We start from the raw sequence: 24,607 nt of genomic DNA on the forward strand, positions 1-24,607 counted from the left end.
TGATAACCTACATGGTCTCTTGTACATTCATGGGTGACGAGTCTGGGCTTAGCTATGATAGCTCATAGTGGATTACATTGCTTACAGTGCTCCAGACGCTGTGCTAGGCATTTATGAGCAGCAGATTATTTAATCCTCCCCAACCTTAATATTCATTCATTTCATGTAGTTCTGAGCACGTAGCCCAGGCTCTTGAGCATGCTCAGCAAGGGTACTACTACTGAGCTGTCTTATTTTTGTTTTGTTTTTCAAGGTAAGGTCTTGCTCTAGCCCAGGCTGATCTGGAATTCACTATATACACTAAGACTGGCCTCAGTCTCATAGTGATCCTCCTATCTCTGTCTTCTGAGTGCTGGGATTAAATGCATGCACCACCATGCCTGGCTTTCTCATTTGTAAATTCTAATTACTCTGTGACCTTGAGCTAGTTTTATCACTTCTCTGTACTGTTTTCCTTAACGTTGGAGTTTACTCTGGCCTTCTGTCCAGACAAATTTTGTTTGCCCCACCCCCTTACCACACTGTCTTGCTTACCCACAGTCCAACAGCCAGAACAAAGAGGAAGTACAGAACCAGCACTGCAGTGTCACCTGGCTCCAGGCTCTTCTGAGGAAAGGCCTCCAGGTCTTTCGAGTGTGGAGGCCCAGGGCTGAGGGTACTGCTCTCCATGGTGCTGAACGAGCCTGTCGGTGCTGGGGAAAGTAAGCGAATGTCAGCTACTAGATCCCAGGATCCCTCTTCTCTCCCTCTCAGTGGCTGCCTCCCTGGGGCATCTGAGAAAGAGTGCCTGCTTGGAGGGGCATATGGTGGAGACGGTCCTTCATGTTAACTGATCCATCCATTCATCCATTGTCAATCCATCCACATTGCTCATCCATTTGGTAAAGACATGCATGAGGCCATGTCACATCCTCAGTTCATTTATTTTTTATTTATTTATTTAGGAGAGAGAGACACAGAGGCAGAGAGAGAGAGAGAGAGAGAGAGAGATTGAGATATGAGCATGCCAGGGCCTTCAGCCATCACAAACTCCAGACACGTGTGCCCCCTTGTGGACATGTGCAATATTGCACACTTGCATCACTGGCTTATGTGGAACCTGGAAATTTAAACATGAATTCTTAGGCTTCACAGGCAAGCATTGTAACTGCTAAGCCATCTCTCCAGACCCTCAGTTTCTTTTTAAAAGCAATTCAACTACTCACTTAGCAAAACATAAAGAACAAATAGTTCAGATAATGCGGGGTATGGTGGCTCACACCTTTAATCCCAGCACTCTGGAGGTTGAGGCAGGAAGAGTTTGAAACCAGCCTGGGCTACACAGTAAAACCTTATCCTAGAAGGAAACAAAAGCGTCAGCATCGTCCTCTTCTACGTAGTAAGCACATTTCTTACAGAAAGAAGCAAGTGAGATACATGAGTCAGTTCCCCTTACCAGGGTACTCTCAGATGGGTGAGTATCATGTCAGAGATTGTGTCCAAAGTTCAGTCAGGCATGATCTTTTCTATTCTGCAGATGTGCCTGGACTGCCCTGTATTCAACACACACCTGCCACATGACTCGGATCTCACAGTGTTTACTAACCTGCAAAATAAACACTGTCATTTTCTTCCTTTTTGTAGCACAGTGAATGCACAGAGAAGTAAGGTGCCTAGGCTAAAGAGGTGGGGCTGGGATTTAACCCAGTCTTACTCTAGGATACTTACTTTGAACTACTATTTTTGTTTGTTTGTTTTTTGAGGCAGAGTCACAATGTAGCCAAGGCTGACCTAGAATTCACTCTATAGTCCAGGCTGGTATTGAACTCTTGATGATTCTCCTGAGGTATCAGCCCCCCGAGTGCTGGAATTAAAGGTATGAGTCACCCTGACTGGCTTGAACAACTATTAGTAGCTGTTTCTTAGTAGATGACACTTCCATAATCAACTTAAGGACTCTTATTATATTACAGCTCCGAAGATGTTTATTGCTAATACCAGAATCTGTGACTGCCTGGTTAAGTTTGCAGACAGAAATAAGGTTGCTAGTTGGCTGTCCTTCAGTGGGGGAATGCCTGGATCACCCAGAAGAGTGTAATACAACTATAATGGACACAGAATCTGAAGAGAGGACCAGTGAGGTGGTAGTGTGAGATGAATTTGACTCAGCATTGCTAGCTTTAAGGACTGGCTCATGGTCCCCAGAGGCAAGTGCCTTTCAGAAGATGATCAAAGTAAATGAGCAGACTCTGGCCTGGAGTGTCCATGTCTTCTGCAGCTGAAAACTCAATATGAGCCCAGTATGACCCAATGTCAAGTTCCCACTCCAGGACTGTAAGATAACAAGTGTATTATGTGATTTTAGCTCCTAAGCCTTGGATAATTTGTGCAGCAACAGTCAGAAAGTAACAAATTCCTGGAATGTTGCTGGGATGTTGGGGAAGTAGTTCAGTGGTACAGTTCTTGTTTAGAATGTGCAAAACCCTCTATAGCAGGACTGCAAAAAAAAAAAAATCCAGATTGTGTGACAGGGACATTGATGTCTTTATTTCATGCTGTGTTAGCCTCCAGGTTTAGGAATGACAGGGCTCAGTTCCCACCATTCACAGTACACCACTCAGTCATGGGGCAAATCTATGCAAAGCCAATCACATATTGTTTTGGGTAGTGTACACCCTAGAGTCAGACTAACATCAGTCTATTAAGAATTCAAGCTCAGGGTGGAGAGATGGTTTAGCCATTAAGGCATTTGCCTGCAAAGCCAAAGGTCCCAGGTTCAATTCCCCAAGACCCACGTAAGCCAGATGCACAAGGTGGTGCATGTGTCTGGAGTTCATTTGCAGTGGCTAGAGGCTCTAGTGTACCCATTTTCTCTCTCTCTCATAAATAAATAAAATAAAAATAGACTTCAAGCTCCAGGGCAGCAGAGCTGGTTGCAGCCCTCACCAGCCCCATGAACAAGCACATGTTTCTTAACCTCTACAAAACAGAGAAATAACAGTTTATGTTGTAGGGCTAGAGAAATGGCTTAGCAGTTAAAGTGCTTGCCTGCGAAGCCTAAAGACACAGGTTACATTCCCCAGTACCCATGTAGTGGCGCATGTGTCTGGGATTTGCAGTGGCTGGAGGCCCTTGTGCACCCATTCTCTCCCTCTCCCTGCCTCTCACCTCTCTCTTAAAAATCCAGTTTGTTTTAGAGATTGCTGAAAGATTGTGCCTGTGAGGTATTTTCACAAGTATTTTATTGTTTGATGCATGGTAGGGTGACCTTGAACTTTCGATCCTACTGCCTCAACCTCCAGAGTACTGGCATTACCTGCATGTGATCAGGCCCAGCTGCAGGTGAACTGGTGAGCATAGCGTCTTGTACTCAGTGTATTTATTTTATTGTAGCCACTGCTGTTATGTCACAGACATTGTTCCTTGAAAAGGACAGATATTGGTGCTACAGAGACCTCTGCAGGATTCCTGCTGTGACCATTCTAGTACACAGATTCACCATGTAGGTGAGACAACAAGATTAGTTGTTTCTGGGCAACAGTCAGGATGATCTGACTTGTGATCTTATAGTCTGTTCAATATGTCCCTTCGCTTCTCCCTAACTCTCAGTAACCCCAGTCATATACTCTTCATATTTTGGCCTTATCTCTCGGGACTCTCCCCTTAAAAGTCTACAAAAGTAAGAAATGCAGTGTTAATAAGGAATCCCACCCCAAACCTTGTTTAGCACTTCTCCATCGAACCCAGATGGGATATTCACCACCAACTATTCCTAATATGGTCTATATCTTCGCTACACATTATTACTTCCCAGAAGGTATAATGAGGAAAGAACCACTTAGTTATAATGGAGGAACTATGTAACCTATAAGCTGGGTTTTGCAGAATGAGTAAGGGCTGCCCATGGATGAGCAGGACTAGAGAGCAAAGTCAGACCAAACTAGCAGCATTGAAGACACTGAGGTTGCCTGAGCATTGAGAGAGATCAGAAGGATTAGACGGGAGAGGAGGCTAGTTACATACGAAGGTGCTGTCAGTATAGTGAGATGTCATTCAATGGATTTTATGAGGTTAATAATTCCTAGAGTAGCTGACACCATCCCTTTTGATAGGAAATATTTTGTAACACCATTTTGTTGACTACTGAAAGGATTAATGTTATATATGTATAATGTTACATATATTGTGTATAGCACCTCGGTAAATAGTATAAATGACAAAGGAAATCAATTCATGATAAAAAAAAATGAGGCTGGAGAAATGGCTTAGCAGTTAAGGCACTTGCCTGCAAAGCCAAAGGATCCAGGTTCGATTCCCCAAGACCCATGTAAGCCAGATGCAGAAGGTGGCACATGCATCTGGAGTTCATTTGCAGTGACTAGAGGCCCTGGTGCACCCATTCTCTCTCTCTCTCCCTCTCCCCCCCACTCTGACCCCCCTCAAATAATAAATAAATAAAAACAAAAAGTATTTTTAAATGTCTTTAAAACAACATATTGAATGCCTTCATGTGAATGTTTTCACCCAACTCTAGGAGAAGACCCAGAGGGTCATGGAAATTTTTCCCTACTGTGTGGAATGAGTTTAGGATTTGAGAGAAATAAGAAAATAAAAAGTCATTCTGTCCCCAGAAGCACAGGATAATTATTAAGAAAGAGTAGTCTTTATTAAGTTATAAAGTGAGGGAGAATTAATCAAAAGCTAAGAGGGTATAAATAAGTCATATGGAAGCCTACTTTTTTGGACAATGGCACATTCAGAAGCCATAGATTGTTACTAGAAAATTTTCAGTGCCAGGGATGGGATGCCTTCCAGTGAGTTGTTGGCCAGGGAGGTCCTTGATGCCCCCAAGACATTACAGGCCATTGTCAAGGCTCTTGGTTTCCCACCAGGAATAGATGGCAAGACCCTATTGCTGAAGACATCACATGCTTGGGCTGCAAGATCACTGAGAAATCTTGTTGAAGCTGAGCTGAAAACCTCCTCTGTGTAGACCAGTTGGCAGAAAGCTGGAAAAAGCTATACTTCATGCAGCTCCATGGGAGAGAGAGAAGTCATCAGTGGAGGAAAACAACAGTGGACACAGCAAGCCTTAAGTTGGGCCAGCCAGGCCAAATGAGCCAATGGGTGCAATAGTGGCATGTCTGTTATGGGTGAAACCAACTGTTCTCTAATTGGACTGGAGGCCCACCCCATGGGATACATGCCTGGTACTGAACACCTATAATAGGGTAAGTCATGAGCCCTAGGGGTATAACACCTGCTGGTGTCTGGATAGATGCATATATTATGCTCACAAAACTGCCTGGTAAACACTTTATTTAATGTTCATACCTATACATTAATGCTAGTCTTACTTTTGGTTAAAGAAACTTCTCTTTTTCAGATGGCAGTGATCTTGGGATGACTCAGAAGGCTGAGAAGTGACAGAGGACTGCTCAGCACTGAAACATCTCTATCACACCTTCCAAAGTTCAGGGTTTATTGTAGAAGAGGTGGAAGGAAGAATCTAAGAGCTAAAGAAAGGGTAGGACTCTTTACAATGCACTCTTCCAGACACAAAATGGTCTGAATAGCCATCACCTCACAGTGCCTGGCACTACCTACACAAGACCGAAATAATAGAAGAAAAAGATGATAACATCAAAATAAAATAGAGACTAATTGAGAGAGACAGGTGATATGATGGAGAGTGGAGTTGTAAAGGGGAAAGTGGGGGGAGGGGAAGAATTATCATGGTTTATTGTCTATAATTATGGAAGTTGTCAATAATAAAAAGATTAAATTATAAGTTATTAAATTTTGTATGTATAAGATATATATACCCCTAAAAAGGGATCAAGGGGATGGAGAGATTGTTCAGTGGTCAGTGGTTAAGCCCCTTTCCTAAAAAGCCTAAGGACCTGGGTTCAATTCCCCAGTACCCACGTAAAGCTAGATGCACGAGGTGGCGCATGCATCTGGAGTTCATTTGCCGTGACTAGAGGCCCTGGCACACCCATTCTCTCACTCCCCCTCTCTCTTTCTCTCCTTGCAAATAAATAAAAACATTAAAAATATATTTTTTAAAAGGGATCAAAATAGAAATGAGTAAACCAAACCTGTTTGGCAGGTCTATAATCTGAGCTACTAAGAAACTGAGGCAGGAGAGGGACAAATCTAGGCCAGCCTGGGCAATTTTGCCAGACACTCTCAAAATAAAAAGTCTGAGTGTTGGGGATATAGCTCATTGATAGAGCACTTGCCTAACATGCACTATGGCTCTAGGTTTAATTTTACTACTTCAAAAAACATGATAGGTAGATAGATGATATATAGATAGATAGATGAAAGAAAGAAGGAAGGAAGGAAGGAAGGAAAGGGAAAAAGCTAGTGTCTACACCAAATGTTTAAATTTACAAAAATGCTTTGTAGAGCTGGGGAGAGAGTTAAATTACCTTACAAACATGAGGGACTTAGTTAAATCCCTAGTACCCATGTAAAATGCAGTGTACACCTGTAATCCCAGCACAAGGGAGGGAGGTAGAGATTGGTGAATCCCTGTCTAGCCTGACTGATGAGCTTCAAGCCAATGAGATACCCTGTCTCAAAACAAGGTAAATGGTTTACTTGAGGAACAGCACCTGAGAGTGTCTTCTACCCTCCAAATGCATGCACACACTTGTTCACGCATACTTGCACACACACATCTGTCCACATACATACTATACACATTCTAAAATATTCTTTGTGATTTAAAATATTACAAAGACTGAGTTAGAAAGTCAGCCTTTCTGGCTCATGCCTTTAATCCCAGAAGAATCATCCCAGTGTGGTGGTGCAAGCCTTTAATCCCAGCACTCAGGAGGCAGAGGTAGGAGGATTGCTGTGAGTTCGAGGCCAACCTGGGACTACAGAGTGAGTTCTACAATAGCCTAAACTAGAGTGAGACCTACTTTGAAAAAAAACAACAAAAACAAAGGTGGGAGAGAATCACTGTGAGTTCCAGGTCAATCTGGGTTTGATTCCCCAGTACCTAGGTAAACACAAATACACAGGTGGCACATGCATCTGGAGCTTGTTTGCAGTGGCAGGAGGCCCTGGAATACTCACTCATTTTTCTCTCTGTGCCTCCTTGCAAATAAAAATATTTTTTTCAAAAAAGGACTGAGGGGCTGGAGAGATGGCTCAGAGGTTAAGGTATTTGCCTGCAAAGCCAAAGGACCCAGGTTCAGTTCCCCACAACCCATGTAAGCCAGATGCCCAAGGTGGCACATTGCATCTGGAGTGAATTTGCAGCAGCTGAAGGGCCTGGTGTGCCCGTTCTCTCTGTGTGTCTTCCTCTCTCTTGCTCTCTCCATCTCTCAAATAAAATAAACCAAGTTTATTTTTAAAAAAGGCTGAGCTAGAATCATGACATACTATGCTTTTATTAAAAGTTCTCTAGAATATATTTGAGGCACTGTGTAAACATTAAAAATGAACATGTTAAGAGCTGGAGAGATGGCTTAGCAGTTAAGGCACTTGCCTGCAAAGCCTAAGGACCCAGGTTAGATTTCCCAGGACCCACATAAACCAGATGCACAAGGTGGCACAAGCATCTAGAGCTCATTTGCAGTGGCTAGAGGCTCTGGTGCACTTCTCCCCCCATCCTGTGTGTGGGGGGGGGGTGGCTAAATAAACAAATAAACAATGCACAAGTTAAAATCCCAACACCTTGTGTTCTCTATAAACTGGAAGGAGATCCTAGACTCAGATAGTTATCAATTTTTTTTATTTTATTTTATTTTTTTTGCCCACATGCATGTCTGGTGGGAAATCTGGAAGTCTCAGCAATGCAGGGAAGCTCTGTACAGTTCAGTGGGTTGTACCTCTGGTCTCCACCCACTGAATGCCAGAAGTACTCCCAAATCATCATGATCAAATCTCTTCTCATAACTTTGAGAACACATGCTGAAGAGTACCCACACTCCCCTGCACACCTCTGCTCTGGGTTGAAGAATGCTGCCAAAGGATCATTAGAAAGGCAGTGAAGGCTAAGTGAGGTAACCCAGGCCCAGGAAAGCCAAATGTCACATGTTCTCTCTCATATGTGGATCCTAGCTACAAATGTATAGACTTGTATATGAACTGGAACCAAAAATCAGTAGCAGAGGCCCATAAGCTAGAAAAAGGCTATAAAGGAGGGAGGAGAGGGAAGGTCTTAAGGGGATGGTATTGTATATATGTGGAAGAACAAATTACAGGGAGGGGAAAGGCCTAAGCGAGGTCAGGGGAAGAGATTGTATAAAAGAAAGGTGGAGACTTCTGGTTAAGATGGCGGTGTAGGTACCACGCCAAAGCAGCCTGAGAGAAAAAGACCAAAAAACTCAGCAAAATACCCACTTTTACTAAAAAGTGAGGTGTATAGGAAATTGAAGCAGCAGCGGAGAAGTAGGAGAGATCCAGAGCATCCAGAGCCCACACAGGCCAGCAAATGTGGCCCGGCAGCTCCGCCAACCGCGGCGGCGGCAGCGCACCAGAAAGTGGCCAGGCTTGGCTCCAGCTGCAGGAAAAGCCAGGTGCGGGAGCTTCCCCTCACACCGTGCTCTCCGCAACTCAGGACACGTGAAGGGAGAGCGGCAGTGAGCAAGTAGCGGCAGCAGCGGCAGACCCAGCAGCAGCAGATCCAGGAGCGGCAGCAGCAGCAGACCCAGCAGCAGCAGCTACAGAGGCACCAGCAGCAATGGACCCAGCAGCAGCACCTTCAGCAGCAGCAGTGGCTCCAGCAGTGGCAGCTCCAGCAGCAGCAGCAGCAGAGGCAGCAGAGCAGTGGTCCCAGCAGCAGCAGCTTCAGCTGCTGACAGACCCAGCAGAGGCACCTTTAGCAGCAGCAGTTCCAGCAGCGGGGGTGCTGACCTGCAGGGCCACACTTGCCAGGCTCGCTTTGCCCCGCAGGAAAAGCCAGTGCCCAGCTCCAGAAATCAGAACAGCAGCCCGACGACCCAGGCAGCAACTTGACTGAGACCAAAATCATCTAAGGTAACTGGGATTGCATCATGGAAGGGTCTCACTTGGTCACAAGCTGACTTGAATCCCTCGACAGACCATAAATCTTAACCTCTATGTTGATAGAGGATCTGGTTGTTATAATAACTACTCTGGCATACATACATGGGGTTGTTTTTGATTGAATGGGTACAGTGTTTAGTTAACTTTTAGAATCTACCTGTATTTTATTCCACTCAGCCTACTTGAATACTCCCATAGCAGGGAAACTCAACCCCTAGGAGTACCTTTGTAGATACTCTGAGAGTCTTAAGAGCCACACCTAACACCTTAAGCTCCTACCCTGAAAATATATAACATCAAATCAATTGATACAGCTAAGAATACCCAGTTAGCTAGAAAATCCAAGCATTAACTTATTCCAAGATGCAAAAATATATACATTATAACACAAGAAACACTAAAAAGAAAGACGATATAAATCCACCTAAAAGTATTCATGCATCAGAAATGACCTCCAGTGAGAACGAGTTAGAGGAAATGCCTGAGAAAGATTTCAAAAGAATGATTGTAAATATGTTCAAAGAAGTCAGAGAGCAAATCAAAGGAGTCAAAGAGGAACTCAAAGAGGAAATCAAAGGAATCAAAGAAGATGCAGGTCACCAATTTCATGAAATAAAAAAGGCAATACAAGACATAAATAGGGAAATAGAAATAATAAAGAAAAACTAGTCAGAATTACTAGCAATGAAGAAACAGTTAATGAAATAAAAAAACTCTGTAGAAAAATCTCACCAGTAGAATGGATGAAGGAGAGGACAGAATATCTAAGCTAGAAGACCACGTGGCAGATCTAATACAGGCCAACAAAGAGAAAAACAAACTTATAGAAAAGTATGAGTGGGAATTTCAAGATATTCGGGACACTATGAAAAGATCAAGTATAAGAATTCAGGACAAAGCCGGGGGTGGTGGCGCACGCCTTTAATCCCAGTACTCGGGAGGCAGGGGTAGGAGGATCGCCATGAGGTCAAGGCCACCCTGAGACTCCATAGTGAATTCCAGGTCAGTCTGGGCCAGAGTGAGACCCTACCTCGAAAAACCAAAAAAAAAAAAAAAAAAAAAAGAATTCAGGACATAGTAGAAGGAGAAGAATTCCACCCCAAAGGCATAGTAGATATCTTCAATAAAATCATAGAAGAAAATTTCCCCCAAATTGGGAAAGGGGTGCCAATACAGATACATGAAGTCTTTAGAACCCCAGCCAGACAAAACCTGGAAAGAACCTCTCCTCCCCATATTATAATCAAACTTCCAAACACACACACCAAAGAAAAAATATTGAAAGCAGTTAGAGAGAAAAATCAAGTTACCTATAAAAGCAAGCCCATCAGGATTACAGCAAATTATTCAACACAACTTTAAAAGCCAGAAGAGCTTGGAGTGATATATTCCAAGTTCTGAAAGATAACAACTGTCAACCAAGGTTACTTTATCCTGCAAAGTTATCCATTCAAATAGATGGAGAAATAAGGACATTCCATGACAAAAGCAGGTTAAAGGAGTATTTGAAGACAAAACCAGCTCTACAGAAAATACTTGATAGAATCCTCCATGCTGAAGAAAAGGAAAAGCACACATATAAGGAACCTAGAAAAAAGAAGCAATACTCAAATACTAGTTAACACAAGAGAGCACAGGTAGAATCGGACCCACAAAAAAAATGGCAAACATAAATACACACCTTTCAATAATATCTCTTAATATCAATGGCCTCAGTGCCCCAACGAAAAGACATAGGTTTGCAGACTGGGTTAAAAAGCAGGATCCTACAATTTTTTTGTCTCCAAGAAACTCACCTTTCTACCAAGGATAGACATTATCTTAGGGTGAAAGGTTGGAAGATGGTGTTTCAAGCAAATGGGCCTAGAAAGCAAGCAGGGGTTGCTATCCTAATATCTGACAAGGTAGACTTTAGTCCAACATTAGTCAAGATAAGGAAGGTCACTTTATATTGATAAAGGGCACACTCCAACAGGAGGACATTACAATCCTAAACATATATGCACCTAACATGGGGGCTCCCAAATTCATCAAACAAACACTATTAGAACTAAGGTCACAGATAACACCAAACACAGTGATAGTGGGTGACTTTAACACCCCACTCTCATCAATTGACAGGTCATCCAGGGAAAGAATAAACAGAGAGGCATCTGGACTAAATTAGGTCATAGAAGGAATGGACCTAACAGGTATATATAGGACATTTCATCCAAAGGCTGCAGAATATACATTCTTTTCAGCAGCACATGGAACATTCTCTAAAATAGACCATATATTAGGACACAAAGCAAATCTTAACAAATTCAGGAAAATTGAAATAATTCCTTGCATTCTATCTGACCACAATGGAATTAAACTACAAATCAGTAGCAAGAAAGGCTATAGAGCATACACAAAATCATGGAAACTAAACAATACACTACTAAATGATGAATGGGTCAATGAAGAAATCAAGAAGGAAATCAAAAAGTTTATAGAGTCAAATGATAATGAGAACACAACATATCAAAATCTCTGGGAACCAATGAAGGCAGTTCTAAGAGGTAAATTTATAGCCTTAAGTGCCTATATTAAGAAATTAGAAAGGTCACAAGTAAATGACCTAATGCTTTACCTTAAAGCCTTGGAAAAAGAAGAACAAGGCAAACCAAAAATTAGTATGCGGGAAGAAATAATAAAGACTAGGGCAGAAGTTAATGAAATAGAAACAAAAAAAAAATCCAAAGAATTAATGAAACAAAGAGTTGGTTCTTTGAAAGGATAAACAAGATTGATAAACCCTTAGCAAATCTGACCAAAAGAAAGAGAGAAGAGACACAAATTAATAAAATCAGAGATGAACAAGGTAACATCACAAGAGATTCCAGAGAAATTCAAAAAATCATAGGGACATACTATAAAAGCATATACTCCACAAAGTATGAAAATCAGAAAGAAATGGATGATTTCCTTGATTTATATGACCTATCTAAATTAAATCAACATGAGATTAATCACTTAAATAGACATAATAAACATGGAGATCTGAAAAGTTATCAATAATCTCCCAACTAAAAAAAGCCCAGGCCCAGATGGATTCACTGCTGAATTTTACCAGACCTTTAAGGAAGAGCTAACACCATTGATTGTTAAGCTTTTCCAGGAAATAGAAAAAGAAGGAATTCTACCAAACTCCTTCTATGAGGCCAGCATCACCCTGATACCAAAACCAGGCAAAGATAGAAGAAAAAAAGAAAATTACAGACCAATCTCCCTCATGAACATAGATGCAAAAATTCTCAACAAAATACTGGCAAACAGAATACAAGAGAATATCAAAAAGATCATTCACCCTGACCAAGTAGGCTTTATTCCAGAGATGCAGGGATGGTTCAATATATGCAAATCTATAAATGTAATACATTATATAAATGGGTTGAAGGACAAAAATCACATGATCATCTCATTGGACACAGAGAAAGCATTTGAAAAAATCCAACATCCCTTCATGATAAAAGTCCTACAGAGACTGGGAATAGAAGGAACATATCTCAATATAATAAAAGCTATTTATGACAAGCCTACAGCCAACATATTACTAAATGGGGAAAAACTGGAAGCTTTTCCACTAAAATCAAGAACAAGACAAGGGTGTCCACTGTCCCCACTTTTATTTAATATAGTTCTGGAAGTCTTAGCCATAGCAATAAGGCAAAGACACACATAAAAGGGATACAAATTGGAAAGGAAGAGATCAAGTTATCATTTTTTGCAGAGACATGATTCTATAGATAAAGGACCCTAAAAACTCCACTAGCAAACTGTGAGAGCTGATCAAAACCTACAGCCATGTAGCAGGATACAAAATAAATAAATACACATAAATTAATAGCCTTCATATATGCTAATAACAAACACACAGAGGATGAAATCAGAGAATCATTCCCATTCACAATTGCATCAAAAAAAAAATAAAATACCTTGGAATAAACCTAACCAAGGAAGTAAAGGATCTCTACAATGAAAACCTTAAAACACTCAAGCAAGAAATTGCAAAAGACACTAGAAAGTGGAGAAACATCCCCTGTTCCTGGATTGGAAGAATCAATATTGTGAAAATGGCAATCTTACCAAAAGCAATCTACACATTTAATGCAATCCCTATCAAAATTCCCAAAGCATTCTTCATGGAAATAGAAAAAGCAATCCAAAAATTCATTTGGAATCACAAAAAACCTTGAATATCTAAAATAATACTGAGCAACAAAAAAGAGGCTGGTGGTATCACCATACCTGATTTTAACCTATACTACAGAGTCATAGTAACAAAAACAGCATGGTGCTGGCACAAAAACAGACATGTAGATCAGTGGAACAGAATAGAGGACCCAGATGTAAGCCCAAGTAGCTATAGCCACCTGATATTCTATAAAAATGCCCAAAATTCTCATTGGAGAAAAGACAGCCTCTTCAGCAAATGGTGTTGGGAAAACTGGATATGTATCTGTAGAAGGATGAAAATAGATTCTTCTCTCTGGCCATGCACAAGAATTAAGTCCAAATGGATTAAAGACCTTAACATCAGATGTGAAACTCTAAAACTGCTAAAGGAAAAAGTAGAGGAAACCCTTCAACATATTGGTCTTGGGAAAGACTTTCTGAATACAACCCCAATTGCTCAGGCAATAAAACCACAGATTAATCACTGGGACCTCATGAAATTACAAAGATTTTGCACTGCAAAGGACACAGTGGAAAAAGCAAAGAGGCAACCTGCAGAATGGGAAAAAATCTTTGCCAGCTATATGTCTGATTGAGGATTAATATCTAGGATATACAATGACCTCAAAAAGTTAAATAATAAGGGATCAAACAAGCCAATAAAAAAATGGGCTATGGAGCTAAATAGAGCGTTCTCACAGGAAGAAATACAAATGGCATATAAGCATCTAAAAAAATGTTCTACGTCACTAGTCATCAGGGAAATGCAGATTAAAACTACATTGAGATTCCATCTCACTCCTGTCAGATTGGCCACCATCATGAAAACAAATGATCATAAATGTTGGCAGGGATGTGGAAAAAGAGGAACCCTTCTACACTGCTGGTGGGAATGCAATCTGGTCCAGCCACTGTGTAAAACAGTGTGGAGGTTCCTAAAATAGCTAAAGATTGATCTACCATATGACCCAGCTATAGCACTCCTAGGCATATATCCAAAGGACTCATTTCATTTCCTTAGAAGTACATGCTCAACCATGTTTATTGCTGCTCAATTTATAATAGCTGGGAAATGGAACCAGCCTAAATGTCCCTCAACTGATGAGTGGATAATGAAGATGTGGCACATTTATACAATGGAGTTCTACTCAGCGGTAAAGAAAAATGAAGTTATGAAATTTGCAGAAAAATGGATGGACCTGGAAAGGATTATACTAAGTGAGGTAACCCAGGCCCAGAAAGCCAAGCGCCACATGTTCTCTCTCATATGTGGATACAGATGATTGGGCTTCTGCATGAGAATGAAAATACTTAGTAGCAGAGGCCAGTAAGTTAAAAAGGAGACATAAAGGGAAGAGAAAGGAAGGGAGGAGGGTACTTAATAGGTTGATATTGTATATATGTAATTACAATGATTGTGATGGGAAGGTAATATGATGGAGAATGGAATTTCAAAGGGGAAAGTGGGGGGGGGGGGAATTACCATGGGATTTTTTTTATAATCATGGAAAATGCTAATAAAATTTAAAAAAAAAGAAAGGTGGGGGAGGGTCCATCAAAACTCAAGATATTCTGAATAAGACATATGAAAATCTACTTTCTTGAATAATGGCACAACCAGAAACCATAGATTGTTACTAGAAAATTTTCAGTGCCAGGGATGGGATACCTTCCAGCAAGTTGTTGGCCAGGGAGGTCCCTGTTCCTTCCAAAACATTATAGGCTATTGCCAAGGCCCTTAGTTTCCCATGAAGCAATAGTAAGACCCTACTGCTGAGGACTTCACATGCCTGAGCAGCAAAGTCACTGATAAATCTAGCTGGTGCTGAGCTGAAAACCTTTTCCTATAGCCAACTTCCAGCCAACTGAAAGCTGGATAAAGCTGCACTGTATGCAGGCTTATGGGAGAAAAAAAAGTCACCAGCAGTGAAACAATGGATACTGGAAGCCTCAAATTTGGCCAGACAGGCCAAATGACTGAATGAGTGCAAGAGTGCAATAGTGGATGTCTGCTCTGGAAGAAACCAACTGCTCTCTAATTGGACTGAAGGCCCACTCTATGGGAGGAAATACATGCCTAGTACTAAAAACCTAATCAAAAGCCTATGGCAGGGGAGGTCATGAGCCTTAGTGGTATAAAGCCTGCTCTTTCTGGATAAATGCACATATTACTCTCACCAAATTGCCCTGAAAGCACTACACTTAATGTTCATACTCATAAATTAATGCTACTCTCACTTCTAGTTAGAGAAGCTTCTCTTTTCAGATGGTGATGACCACTGGGATGACCCAAAAGGCAACATAGTGCTGAGAAGAAGGGACAGAGGAGTGTCCAGCACTGAAACATCTCACACCCACCAAGGCTCAGGGTCCATTGCAGAAGAAGTGATGGAAAGAATGTAAGAGCCAAAGGAAGGGTACCACTCCTTACATACAACTGTCTGGACAGAACTTGGCCTTGATATCCAAGACCTTGCAGTGCTTAGCAATACCTACACAAGACCCTCATAATAGGAGAAAAAGATGATGACATCAAATTAAAAGAGAGACTAATGGAGAGAGGGAGGGGATGTGACAGAGAGCAGAGTTATGAAGAGGAAAGTGGGGGAGGGGAGTGGAGGGAAATAGAGGAGGGGGAGGGAAATGCCATGGTTTGCTAAGTAAGTATAGAAGTTGACAATAAAAAATACACATATTTAAAAAAAAATAGGAAGGAAGTGAAGGAGCAGGGTGTGGTGGTGCATGCCTTTAATCCCAGCACTTGGGATGCAGAGGTAGGAGAATTGCCGTGAATTTGAGGCCACCCTGAAAATACATAGTGAATTCCAGGTCAGCCTGGACTAGAGTGAAACCCTACCTTGAAAAAAAAAAAGGAAAAATAAAATTTAAAAACACCTTACCTGGGTAGTTTATAAATAGCATAAAACTGTTGCCCATGGTTCTAGAGGCAGAGAAGTCCAAGATCACTATAGCAGCTGCTAGACGATTGGCGAAGGCTTCTGCATGTCCTCAAGTGGTGGACATTTATGAGGGCTCCAGTCCAGAATCTAATTATCTCCCCAAAGCCTCTCTCTTATTGTTATTGCATTAGGGATTTAGGTTTTAACTTAGGAATTTTTAAGGAGACATACATTCAAAATCACAGCAGAGAGCCAGGCATGGTGATGCCTGCTTTTAATCCCAGCACTTGGGAGACAAAGGTAGGAGGATCACAGTGAGTTTGAGGCCACCCTGAGAGTACTTAGAGAGTGCCAGCTCAGCCTGGACTAGAGTGAGACCCTGCCTAGAAAGGAAAGGAAAGGAAAGGAAAGGAAAGGAAAGGAAAAGGAAAAGGAAAAGGAAAAGGAAAAGGAAAAGAAAGGAAAGGAAAAGGAAAAGGAAAAGGAAAAGGAAAAGGAAAAGGAAAAGGAAAAGGAAAGGAAAGGAAAGGAAAGGATCACAGCAGAGGAAGTGGATTGAGCCAAAAGATTCCCTAGAACACACATTCTGCTTGTTTTATTTTTTGGTTTTTGTTTTTGTTTTTTCTGAGATAGGTCTCACTCTAGCTCAGGCTGTCCTGGAATTCACTATGTAGTGTCAGGGGGGCCTCTAACTCATAGCAGTCCACCTTCCTCTGTCTCCCAAGTGCTGGGATTAAAGGTGTGCGCCACCACGCCCAGCTTACTCCGCTTGTTTTAAGCAGCCCTATGGGAAGAGGAGCTGCCTTGAAAAACTCTCAGTCACCCTCAAGGCCCTAACTCATGGCTGGTGTTACCTTGAATGTCTGTTTCTCCCTAAGCTGGATCTTGCTCTTGCCTCGGCTGAAGTGATGAGGCCAGCTTCTCCGACTGCTATGTGGCAGCCCTCTCCAAGGAAGAGAAGACCCAGGCACACACTGATCCCGGCTTTTGTGGAGAGGAGAGGAGCAAGGGAAGGAGGAAGGTAGGAGGGAGACAGACTCACCAGTGTTGGGCAGTCGCAGCTCCCTTGCCTCTTACTTCCTGTAATTCAGGAGAAAATAACAGAAGCCAATTCCCACCAGCTCTGCCCTCACCTAAGCCCCAGCCAGCTCTGGGTTTTATGAAATTTATCTATATCCTGAATTTCTCTGTAAAATTCAGGATGATAACGATGCCTGCTCTAGACTTGCTTACATGAACCAGAGACTCCATCTGGAGTAGGAGTGAGGTTTTATAGATTCCAGCTCTGAAAGATTATGGAGTCTGGAGGAAAGGGGGATTTAAAGGTCCATGGGGACTGTCTCAAAGGTTAGGTCTCCTTTGGGAAGGAAATGTTTTCATTGCCTCTGCAGATGAGGAAGTGTGGCTCAGAGAGCTTGAGCATCGGGTCTAAAGTCACAGCGCAGATAAGGGGTCCAGGAACCCAGCTTGTCAACCTGCTGCTTCCCAAACAGGGAACTTCAAGGAGGTACATAAAACTGATACATGCTGAAAGGGGGTAGCAGATGCTTCTAGAGAGGGGCAGATCTGGACCACAGAAGGGGAGTAAGGAGGGAGCAGCCCATAGCGTCCCCAGCCCTGCCAGGCACTGAGAAGGGCGGCAGATAAACAAGCCTTTCATCATGCTTGGGGGCCACTGCCCAGGCAGGGCTGGCACGACTTATCAGCGTTTCCCAGTGCCATGGACATGGGGCCAGAGGCGACTGCATCCTGGACCCCAGACTCTGAGCCCCAGGCTCGGCTTCTGCCCTGCACCCTCCCTCAGCACTGCAGACGTCAGACCTCGCTGGCATGCAGTGGGTGGATTCCACGTAGATGCCAAGCAGCTTCACTCTCCCAGGGGCTACTCATTGCCCTTTCCACAGTCACACTTCAGCTTACGGTAAGAAAGGAGATACCAAGACATCAAAGTGAGCTGAACAGTCCTGGCTGTGCCACTTGCTCCTCAGTCACAGTCCAGGCCGCAGGGAACCCAGAGTGGGAATGGAAGCTTATCGTTGCCATACCAGCACGTCTGTCGTCATTTCCTCCCTTCCCCTCCATTCTCTCTGTCTCGTCTCACCCTTGATTCTATTGCTTTGGAACCAACATGTATTAGGTGCCAGATGTGCGTGTCGCTCTGTGCTACACCTTGGGGAGTACTCTGTGGAGTAGCAAGCATTAGGCACCAGCTATATGACAGGCTCCGTGGTAAGCCTGGGAAGTTCAACGGAACAGATTCTTATTAGGCACCAGCTTTGTGCCAGACTCTGCTAGGCACTGAAACTCAGTGGAACATTTATGGGGCACTAGCTGTGTGCTCCAGGCTGTATGGTTAGGTCCTGGAGACTCTGAGCTAGGCCCCAGGAAGCTCAACAGAACATTTATTAGGTACCATCTGTGAGCCAGGCTCCACACAGTGAGCTCTCTCAGGCCCTGGGGAATCAGTGAAGCAAGTACTTATTAGGCTCCAGCTGTGTGCCAAGCTTTCCAAAGTGAGAAAAGCAACCCTGCCCCAGCCCCAGGTTTTCATCCCAGACCCTTGCCACACTGCATGCCCAACAACAGCCCCTGAACCCACCTGAGCAACAAGGGTTTTTGCTCCTAGCCTGCCTCAGGAGGGCCAAATTATGGGTGGGCGCCTGCCCTCCTAGCGTCAGGGCTTCTGCCAGGGCTCATTTCCGAGGGGCGGGTTTAGGGCAGCCTGACAAAAGCTTTCTTTGCAAGCAGAACAGGCAGCCCTTGAGGTTGCCCTACTGGCCAGAGCACAAAAGGAAGCTCAGTCAAGCAGGGACAGCTCTCACCCTTTCCTTCTGGCCTTTTACATAATCTGCAATGGGAGATGTGAAAATTTTCCACACCACAGTGCAAAGGGAAAAACCAAGAAGCCCATTCACAGGCCACAGCTACAGGTGGGGTTGGAAGCTATATGCATTTGTTCCATCTGGTGTCTCTGGCTGGCTCCTTTTCTCCTTATAAGTTCTGTGCCTCCGAAACCTTTCACCAGTAGCGAAAAAGGAATGAAACCCACAGAATGATACTTCGTGCTAAATGCTGTCTGCATATGTTAGAAACACTCAAAGATACGCAGTGCATTGCGGCATCTTTGCCAAGGAACAGGAAATACATTAGCAGGAGTTGTGGGGGCTCCCTTGCACTAACCACAAAATGACACTTACCATCTAGTTATAAATTTTAATTATGGACAAAACTCCCTGAGAAATGCATGCATCACTTTAGAGGCTGGAGAGATGGCTGAATGGCTAAGAGCACTTACTTGCAAGGAAGGCCTGACAGCCCCAGTTTGATTTCCCAAAACCAACATAGAGCCATAAGGATAGAATGTGCTTGAACCTGGAGTTTTGGGCAGTGATGGGAGGTCCTGTTGTGCATTCTCTCTCTCTCTCTCCCCCCCCCTTGCAAATAAATAGTAAATAAAATTTAAAATAATATTTTTAAAGACTAAAGAACCTCACTGCCTTACTCAAACCCCAGCTCTGCTTCTTCTGAGCTGTGATGTTGTGATCTTGCATAGAAGCATCTCTTGAGGTTCAGTTTCCCCATCTAAAACAGGGATAAGGATCAGATGTCCCTAAGTGAGCAAGTTCGCTGTCATGTGATTCAGGACAGAATGTCTGATCTGCTCCCATCCTTCATATAAAGTCAGTGGACAAAAGGAAAAGAGCATGGACATTGTGGTCAGGCAGACCTGTCCACTTATGCATGTGGATCTCATTTTATGCACTGCTAAGAGGTCAGGCCTCTGACAAACCCCACTGAGCAGGTAAAGCTGAAGAAAAGCCCCAGGCCACACCATGGAAAAATGACTGAACTGGGCTCCGCCCAGGTTTAACTCTTGAGACCCTATCCACCCCGAGCGAGACAAGGAACCCTCGGCAAGGAAAATTCCAGGTGTGACAGAAAGCCTGGCACTGGCTAGCTTCCTATATCCTACACCTTTATGGCCAGTTCCATGGAGGGACCTGTTCCTCCATAGCCACAAGCCTGGCCTTCAACTGACCTGGTGTATGGAACCTGGCAGTGGAGGCAGGCCAGTCAGAGGTAGAGAGGCAACAGCAAGGCAAAGGGGATGAGAGGACTATTACAGGAAGGAGCTTGCCAGCCCCTGTGGCTTCTTGACCTGTTGATGCTTGGGGATCATTAGGAAAGGAATTGCTAGAAAGTATCATTAGAAAAAAGCCAACAGCCACAGGATAACCTGTAACCTCAATGAGGAGGTCCCCCTTCAGAAAGGGGTCAGAGATGAGGGAAAGGATGGTTCCAACACATGATATTTCCATAATAAATATGCCCATAGTTAATGAAAAATTAAAAATATATATATAATAATTTTTTTAAATAATGGAGGCACACACCTGTGATCCCAGCATTCCAAAAGCTGAAGTAGGAGGATTGCAAAATCAAGGCCAGCCTGAGATACTTAGTGAGGCCCATCTCAAAAAATAGGGTGGGGCTGGAAAGATGGCTTAGCAGTTAGGGTGCATGCCTGTGAAGTCTAAGGACCCAGGTTCAATTCTCCAGGTCCCACGTAAGCCATATGTTCAGGTAGCACATGCATCTGGAGTTCACTTGCAGTGGCTAGAAGCCCTGGTGTGCCTATTCTCACTTTCTCTCTCTCCCTCCTTCCTTCCTTCCCCCTCCTTCTCTCTTTCTCCCTCTCTCTCTCTCTGTGTGTCTCTAATAAATAAATAAAATAAAATAAAAATAAAATCTTTTGGGCTGGAGAGATGGCTTAGCAGTTAAGGCATTTGCACGCAAAGCCAATGGACCTCGGTTCAATTCCCCGGGGCCCATGTAAGCAATACACAAGGGAGTGCATGTGTCTGGAGTTCATTTGTACTGGCTAGAGCCCCTGGCCTGCCCATTCTCTCTCCCCCTCTCTCTGCCTTTTTCTCTCTGTCTCTCTCAAATAAATAAATAAAGTCTAAAAAATAAATAAATAAAATCTTTTTAAAATGGGGCAGGGAGCTGGAGAGATGGCTTAGTGGTTAAGCACTTGCCTATGAAGCCTGAGGACCCTAGTTTGAGGCTGGATTCCCCAGGACCTATGTAAGCCAGATGCACAAGGTGGCGCATGCATCTGGAGTTCGTTTGCAGTGGTTGGAGGCCCTGACATGCCAATTCTCTCTCTATCTGCCTCTTTCTCTGTCTGTCACTCTCAAATAAATAAATAAATAACATAAGTGAAAAATAAAAAATGGGGCAGGGAAGATGGCCCAGTGGTTAAAGGTACTTGCTTGTGAAGTCTAATGGCTCAGGTTCAATTTCTAAGCCATCTATCTTGCAAGAAAGGAGACTCTTAGCTCCAGGGATGCAGCTTTAGTCAGTCATCACCCATGCTGGGGTGAGTCTTTAAATGACACTGCCAGCTGCCTTTGAATCAGCCATGCTCTTGTAAGTAACTATAATAAACTTACTGGCTCACCAAGCTACACTTGTGTGAAAAAAAAAAAGAAAAGAAAAGAAAAGAAAAGAAAAAGGCCAACAGGAGCTGGGAAGATGGCTCAGCCACCCATCTCCCACATAAAGCCTGATGCAAAAAGTGGCTCAAGCTTCTGGTGTTCTGTTTGCAGTGGCAAGAGACCCTGGCATATGTGTGCATATGCCTGCACACACACACACACACACACACACACACACAATGTATACACATACACATACATATATATTTTTAAAGGCCAACAGACAGACTCCAGGACTTTGAGCTGGCTCATTCCAGCCTGTTAGGAAGAACCTCAGCATTGGTAGGAGAAGTCCTAGGCACAAGGCAGCTTTCTCCAAATGGGCCACAAAGGGTAACAGGCGTGCAGTGATCTGGGGGAGCCTTCTTCTCCACCTAGCTTGCCCCTTCAGGATTGCCTTGTCCTGTGATTCCAGACAGAATAGAAATTACCTTAGCCCATGCCTGTTCATCCAAATACCACATGAAATCTCTCACAGATGTCTCAAAGTTAGATATGTGCAGGCTGAGAACAAGCCCTTCAGCACCAAGCAGGTACCTCCACTGTGCCCTGTGTCCTAACTGCCCATGCTGGAAACCCAAATCATCCTCACGCCATCTATCCTGTACACAGCTACCCATGCATACAACAATCCAGCCATCTTATCTACCCAGCAGTGATTTCTGAGCAACTTATCTATGCCCCAAAGATAAACATCCCATCAGCTCAACCTATTCACCCCTAGTTCCTTTCTCTTCTACTTCCAACTCATACCTTGCATCTGTTTATTTTCCCTCACTTTTGCTTCAGTCAACTTCATCCAAGCGACCCTCATTCTATCCAGCCAAGAGCAAGGACTTACTCTCTTCCCAATGCTACCTTTTAACTTCCTTTTAGCCCTTCTCCCATGGGCCAGAAAGGTGTCTGAACACAAGTTACCTGATTTGCTTCTGCCTATTCCTTGAAGACTGTTTGCAGCCTCAGGGGCCTTGCCTTCTATTCCCTCTGCCTAAGATTCTCTCCCCTACACTGTGATAAACCCTCCTCAGCCTTTGGATGTCAGCTGGCACACATCTCCAAAGCTGCCTTCTCTTGGCTTCTGTCTAGATTAGTTCTCACTTTGTTTTCTTTCATAGCAAATATGGCATCTCATTTGTTTAATGAAGCAGATCGCCTGGTTCATGGAATTGTCTTATTACTGCTTGTCTCAGAGTACTGTCAGCATCATGAAGGCAGGGACCACATGTGTCTTCCTCACATTGTACCTCCAAAAACACACAGCTAACAAACAAATGAGAGGCAGCATTTTACCAAGTCAGAGCTCCAGAATCCTCTCTCCTTCTGGAAGGAGAATCATCTACCATCCATTCTCCAGAACTGTGTAACACTGGTCTGATGGGTCAGCTCTCAGGCATGGGGAATCGGTCTCAACTTTGCCCCTCAGTATCTGTGTCACCTTGGACAAGTTGCTCAATACCTTCAGGCTTTTGTCTATGCATAAGGGGTAACTGTGCCTACCTTACATGGCCACGGTGCAGTTGGAGGAGATGCTGGGTGTGAAACATGTCAAAGCCTGGCAATGCTGCTGGGAAATGCCTTGCTTAATGGTCAGCAGCAGCTTCGGGGCCCAGTGTGCGTCCCTCCAGCCCTCTGTGCTCCATGTAGCTTCTTTCACCCTCCTTATCTCTTTGAGGCCTGCCATGCCACACCTGTGTGCAGGGCCAGGCTGACCTCCATATTCTCAACTGACAGATAAGGAATCTGAGGCTTATGTGCCAAAATGATGGGCTCAATGTCCCTAAATTTGGTTAAGTAAGAGAGCTTAGACCCATAGCTTATGCAGTTTTCTGCCAAAACTCACCTGCTGAGCTCCATCCCCAACCTCTCACCCTCCCCTCCCCCCCCCAACCACACTCAGCCTGTAGCTGGACAAGTCTTTCCTGACTCCTGTTCAGAGTGGGAGCCCTCCGCCAGCACCGTTGCCCTGAGAGGCTTCTCAGCTTAGAGGCCGGGTGTCTGCTGGGGATGGGGGGGGATTCTTACCTTATTTCCAATGCAGGTTCCACTGCCCTGGCCTTTTGGGGACTTCAGAGGCAGAAGGAAGTGGCTGTGAGGAGAGAGACTCCTGGGCTTCTGTCCCTTTGAAGCAGAAAGTGTCAGAGGACAATGGTGGCTCTGCCTCCTTGCCTGCTGCTAAGGGAGGCTCCACATAGGTCAAACTCCAAACTCCAACCTCAGCTGCAGGAGCAGGGATTAAAGGAGGCATGAATGATCTCCCAAGAACCCTTGAACTCTGAGCAAAACCGTGTGGGGAAAGGGGCCTGTCCTTCACTCACTGGGTCTCCGCCAGCGCCCTCACCTGGCAAGAGGCCCATGGCTGGGAGGGGCTAGGGCACTGGGCTGCTTCTCTCCACTCCAACACTGTCCTGCCTCCACACTGGGAGCAGGCAGCCTTGGGACAGCTGGAGAAGAGGAGGAGGAGAGATGGGGTGGGGGTTGTAGGCCATAAAGGGAACAAGACTTTTCCAGCCACTGACAGCAGCAGCAACAGTAATGACAATTCCCCATCATTCTTCAGACCAAAGCAGAGCAGATGCTAGGCACCCAGATCCCAGAGAAACTGTCAAGAGGGAACAAGTCATGAAGAGAGGCTCACATCATGCCCAAGACACCAGGATAGTCATGAGGAGGACTGCAAATGCTTCCTGGGCTCCTTAGAGCACCTAAAACCATCTACATTGGTTACTAACATTTGTAAACTAGGATGATCATTATTTCCTTTTATTCCGTGTGTGTGTGTGTGTGTGTGTGTGTGTATAGGTTTTTCTGAGGTAGGGTCTCACATAACCCAGGCTAACCTGGAATTTACTATGTAGTCTCAGGCTGGCCTCTAACCTCAAACTCACAGTGATCCCCCATCTTGGCCTCCTGAGTGCTGGGATTAAAGTGTGTGTCACCACGCCTGGTTTATTCCTTTTTTGAGTGTATATGTGTGTTTGGTGTGCACAAATGTGT

General features: G+C 43.9%; 1 protein-coding gene across 3 annotated transcripts in view; it reads right to left on the bottom strand.

Annotated features, from left to right (window-relative positions):
* The window catches only part of Slc5a11 (solute carrier family 5 member 11), an 87,810-nt gene extending 63,985 nt beyond the window's left edge, over positions 1-23,825 (bottom strand). For 2 of the 3 annotated variants that reach the window (XM_045131134.1, XM_004670169.2), the window contains exons 1-2: positions 23,636-23,825; positions 535-692 (exon numbers count right to left, since the gene is read on the bottom strand). In XM_045131134.1, coding sequence (XP_044987069.1) covers positions 535-669 — 135 coding nt within the window. In that variant the 5' untranslated portion in view covers positions 670-692; positions 23,636-23,825. The remainder of the gene's footprint in view (positions 1-534; positions 693-23,635) is intronic. The other variant, XM_045131135.1, reaches the window with a different exon arrangement.
* Positions 23,826-24,607: the final 782 nt, after the last annotated feature.

This window comes from Jaculus jaculus, chromosome 12, assembly GCF_020740685.1.
Source record: "Jaculus jaculus isolate mJacJac1 chromosome 12, mJacJac1.mat.Y.cur, whole genome shotgun sequence".
NCBI lineage: Eukaryota > Metazoa > Chordata > Mammalia > Rodentia > Dipodidae > Jaculus > Jaculus jaculus.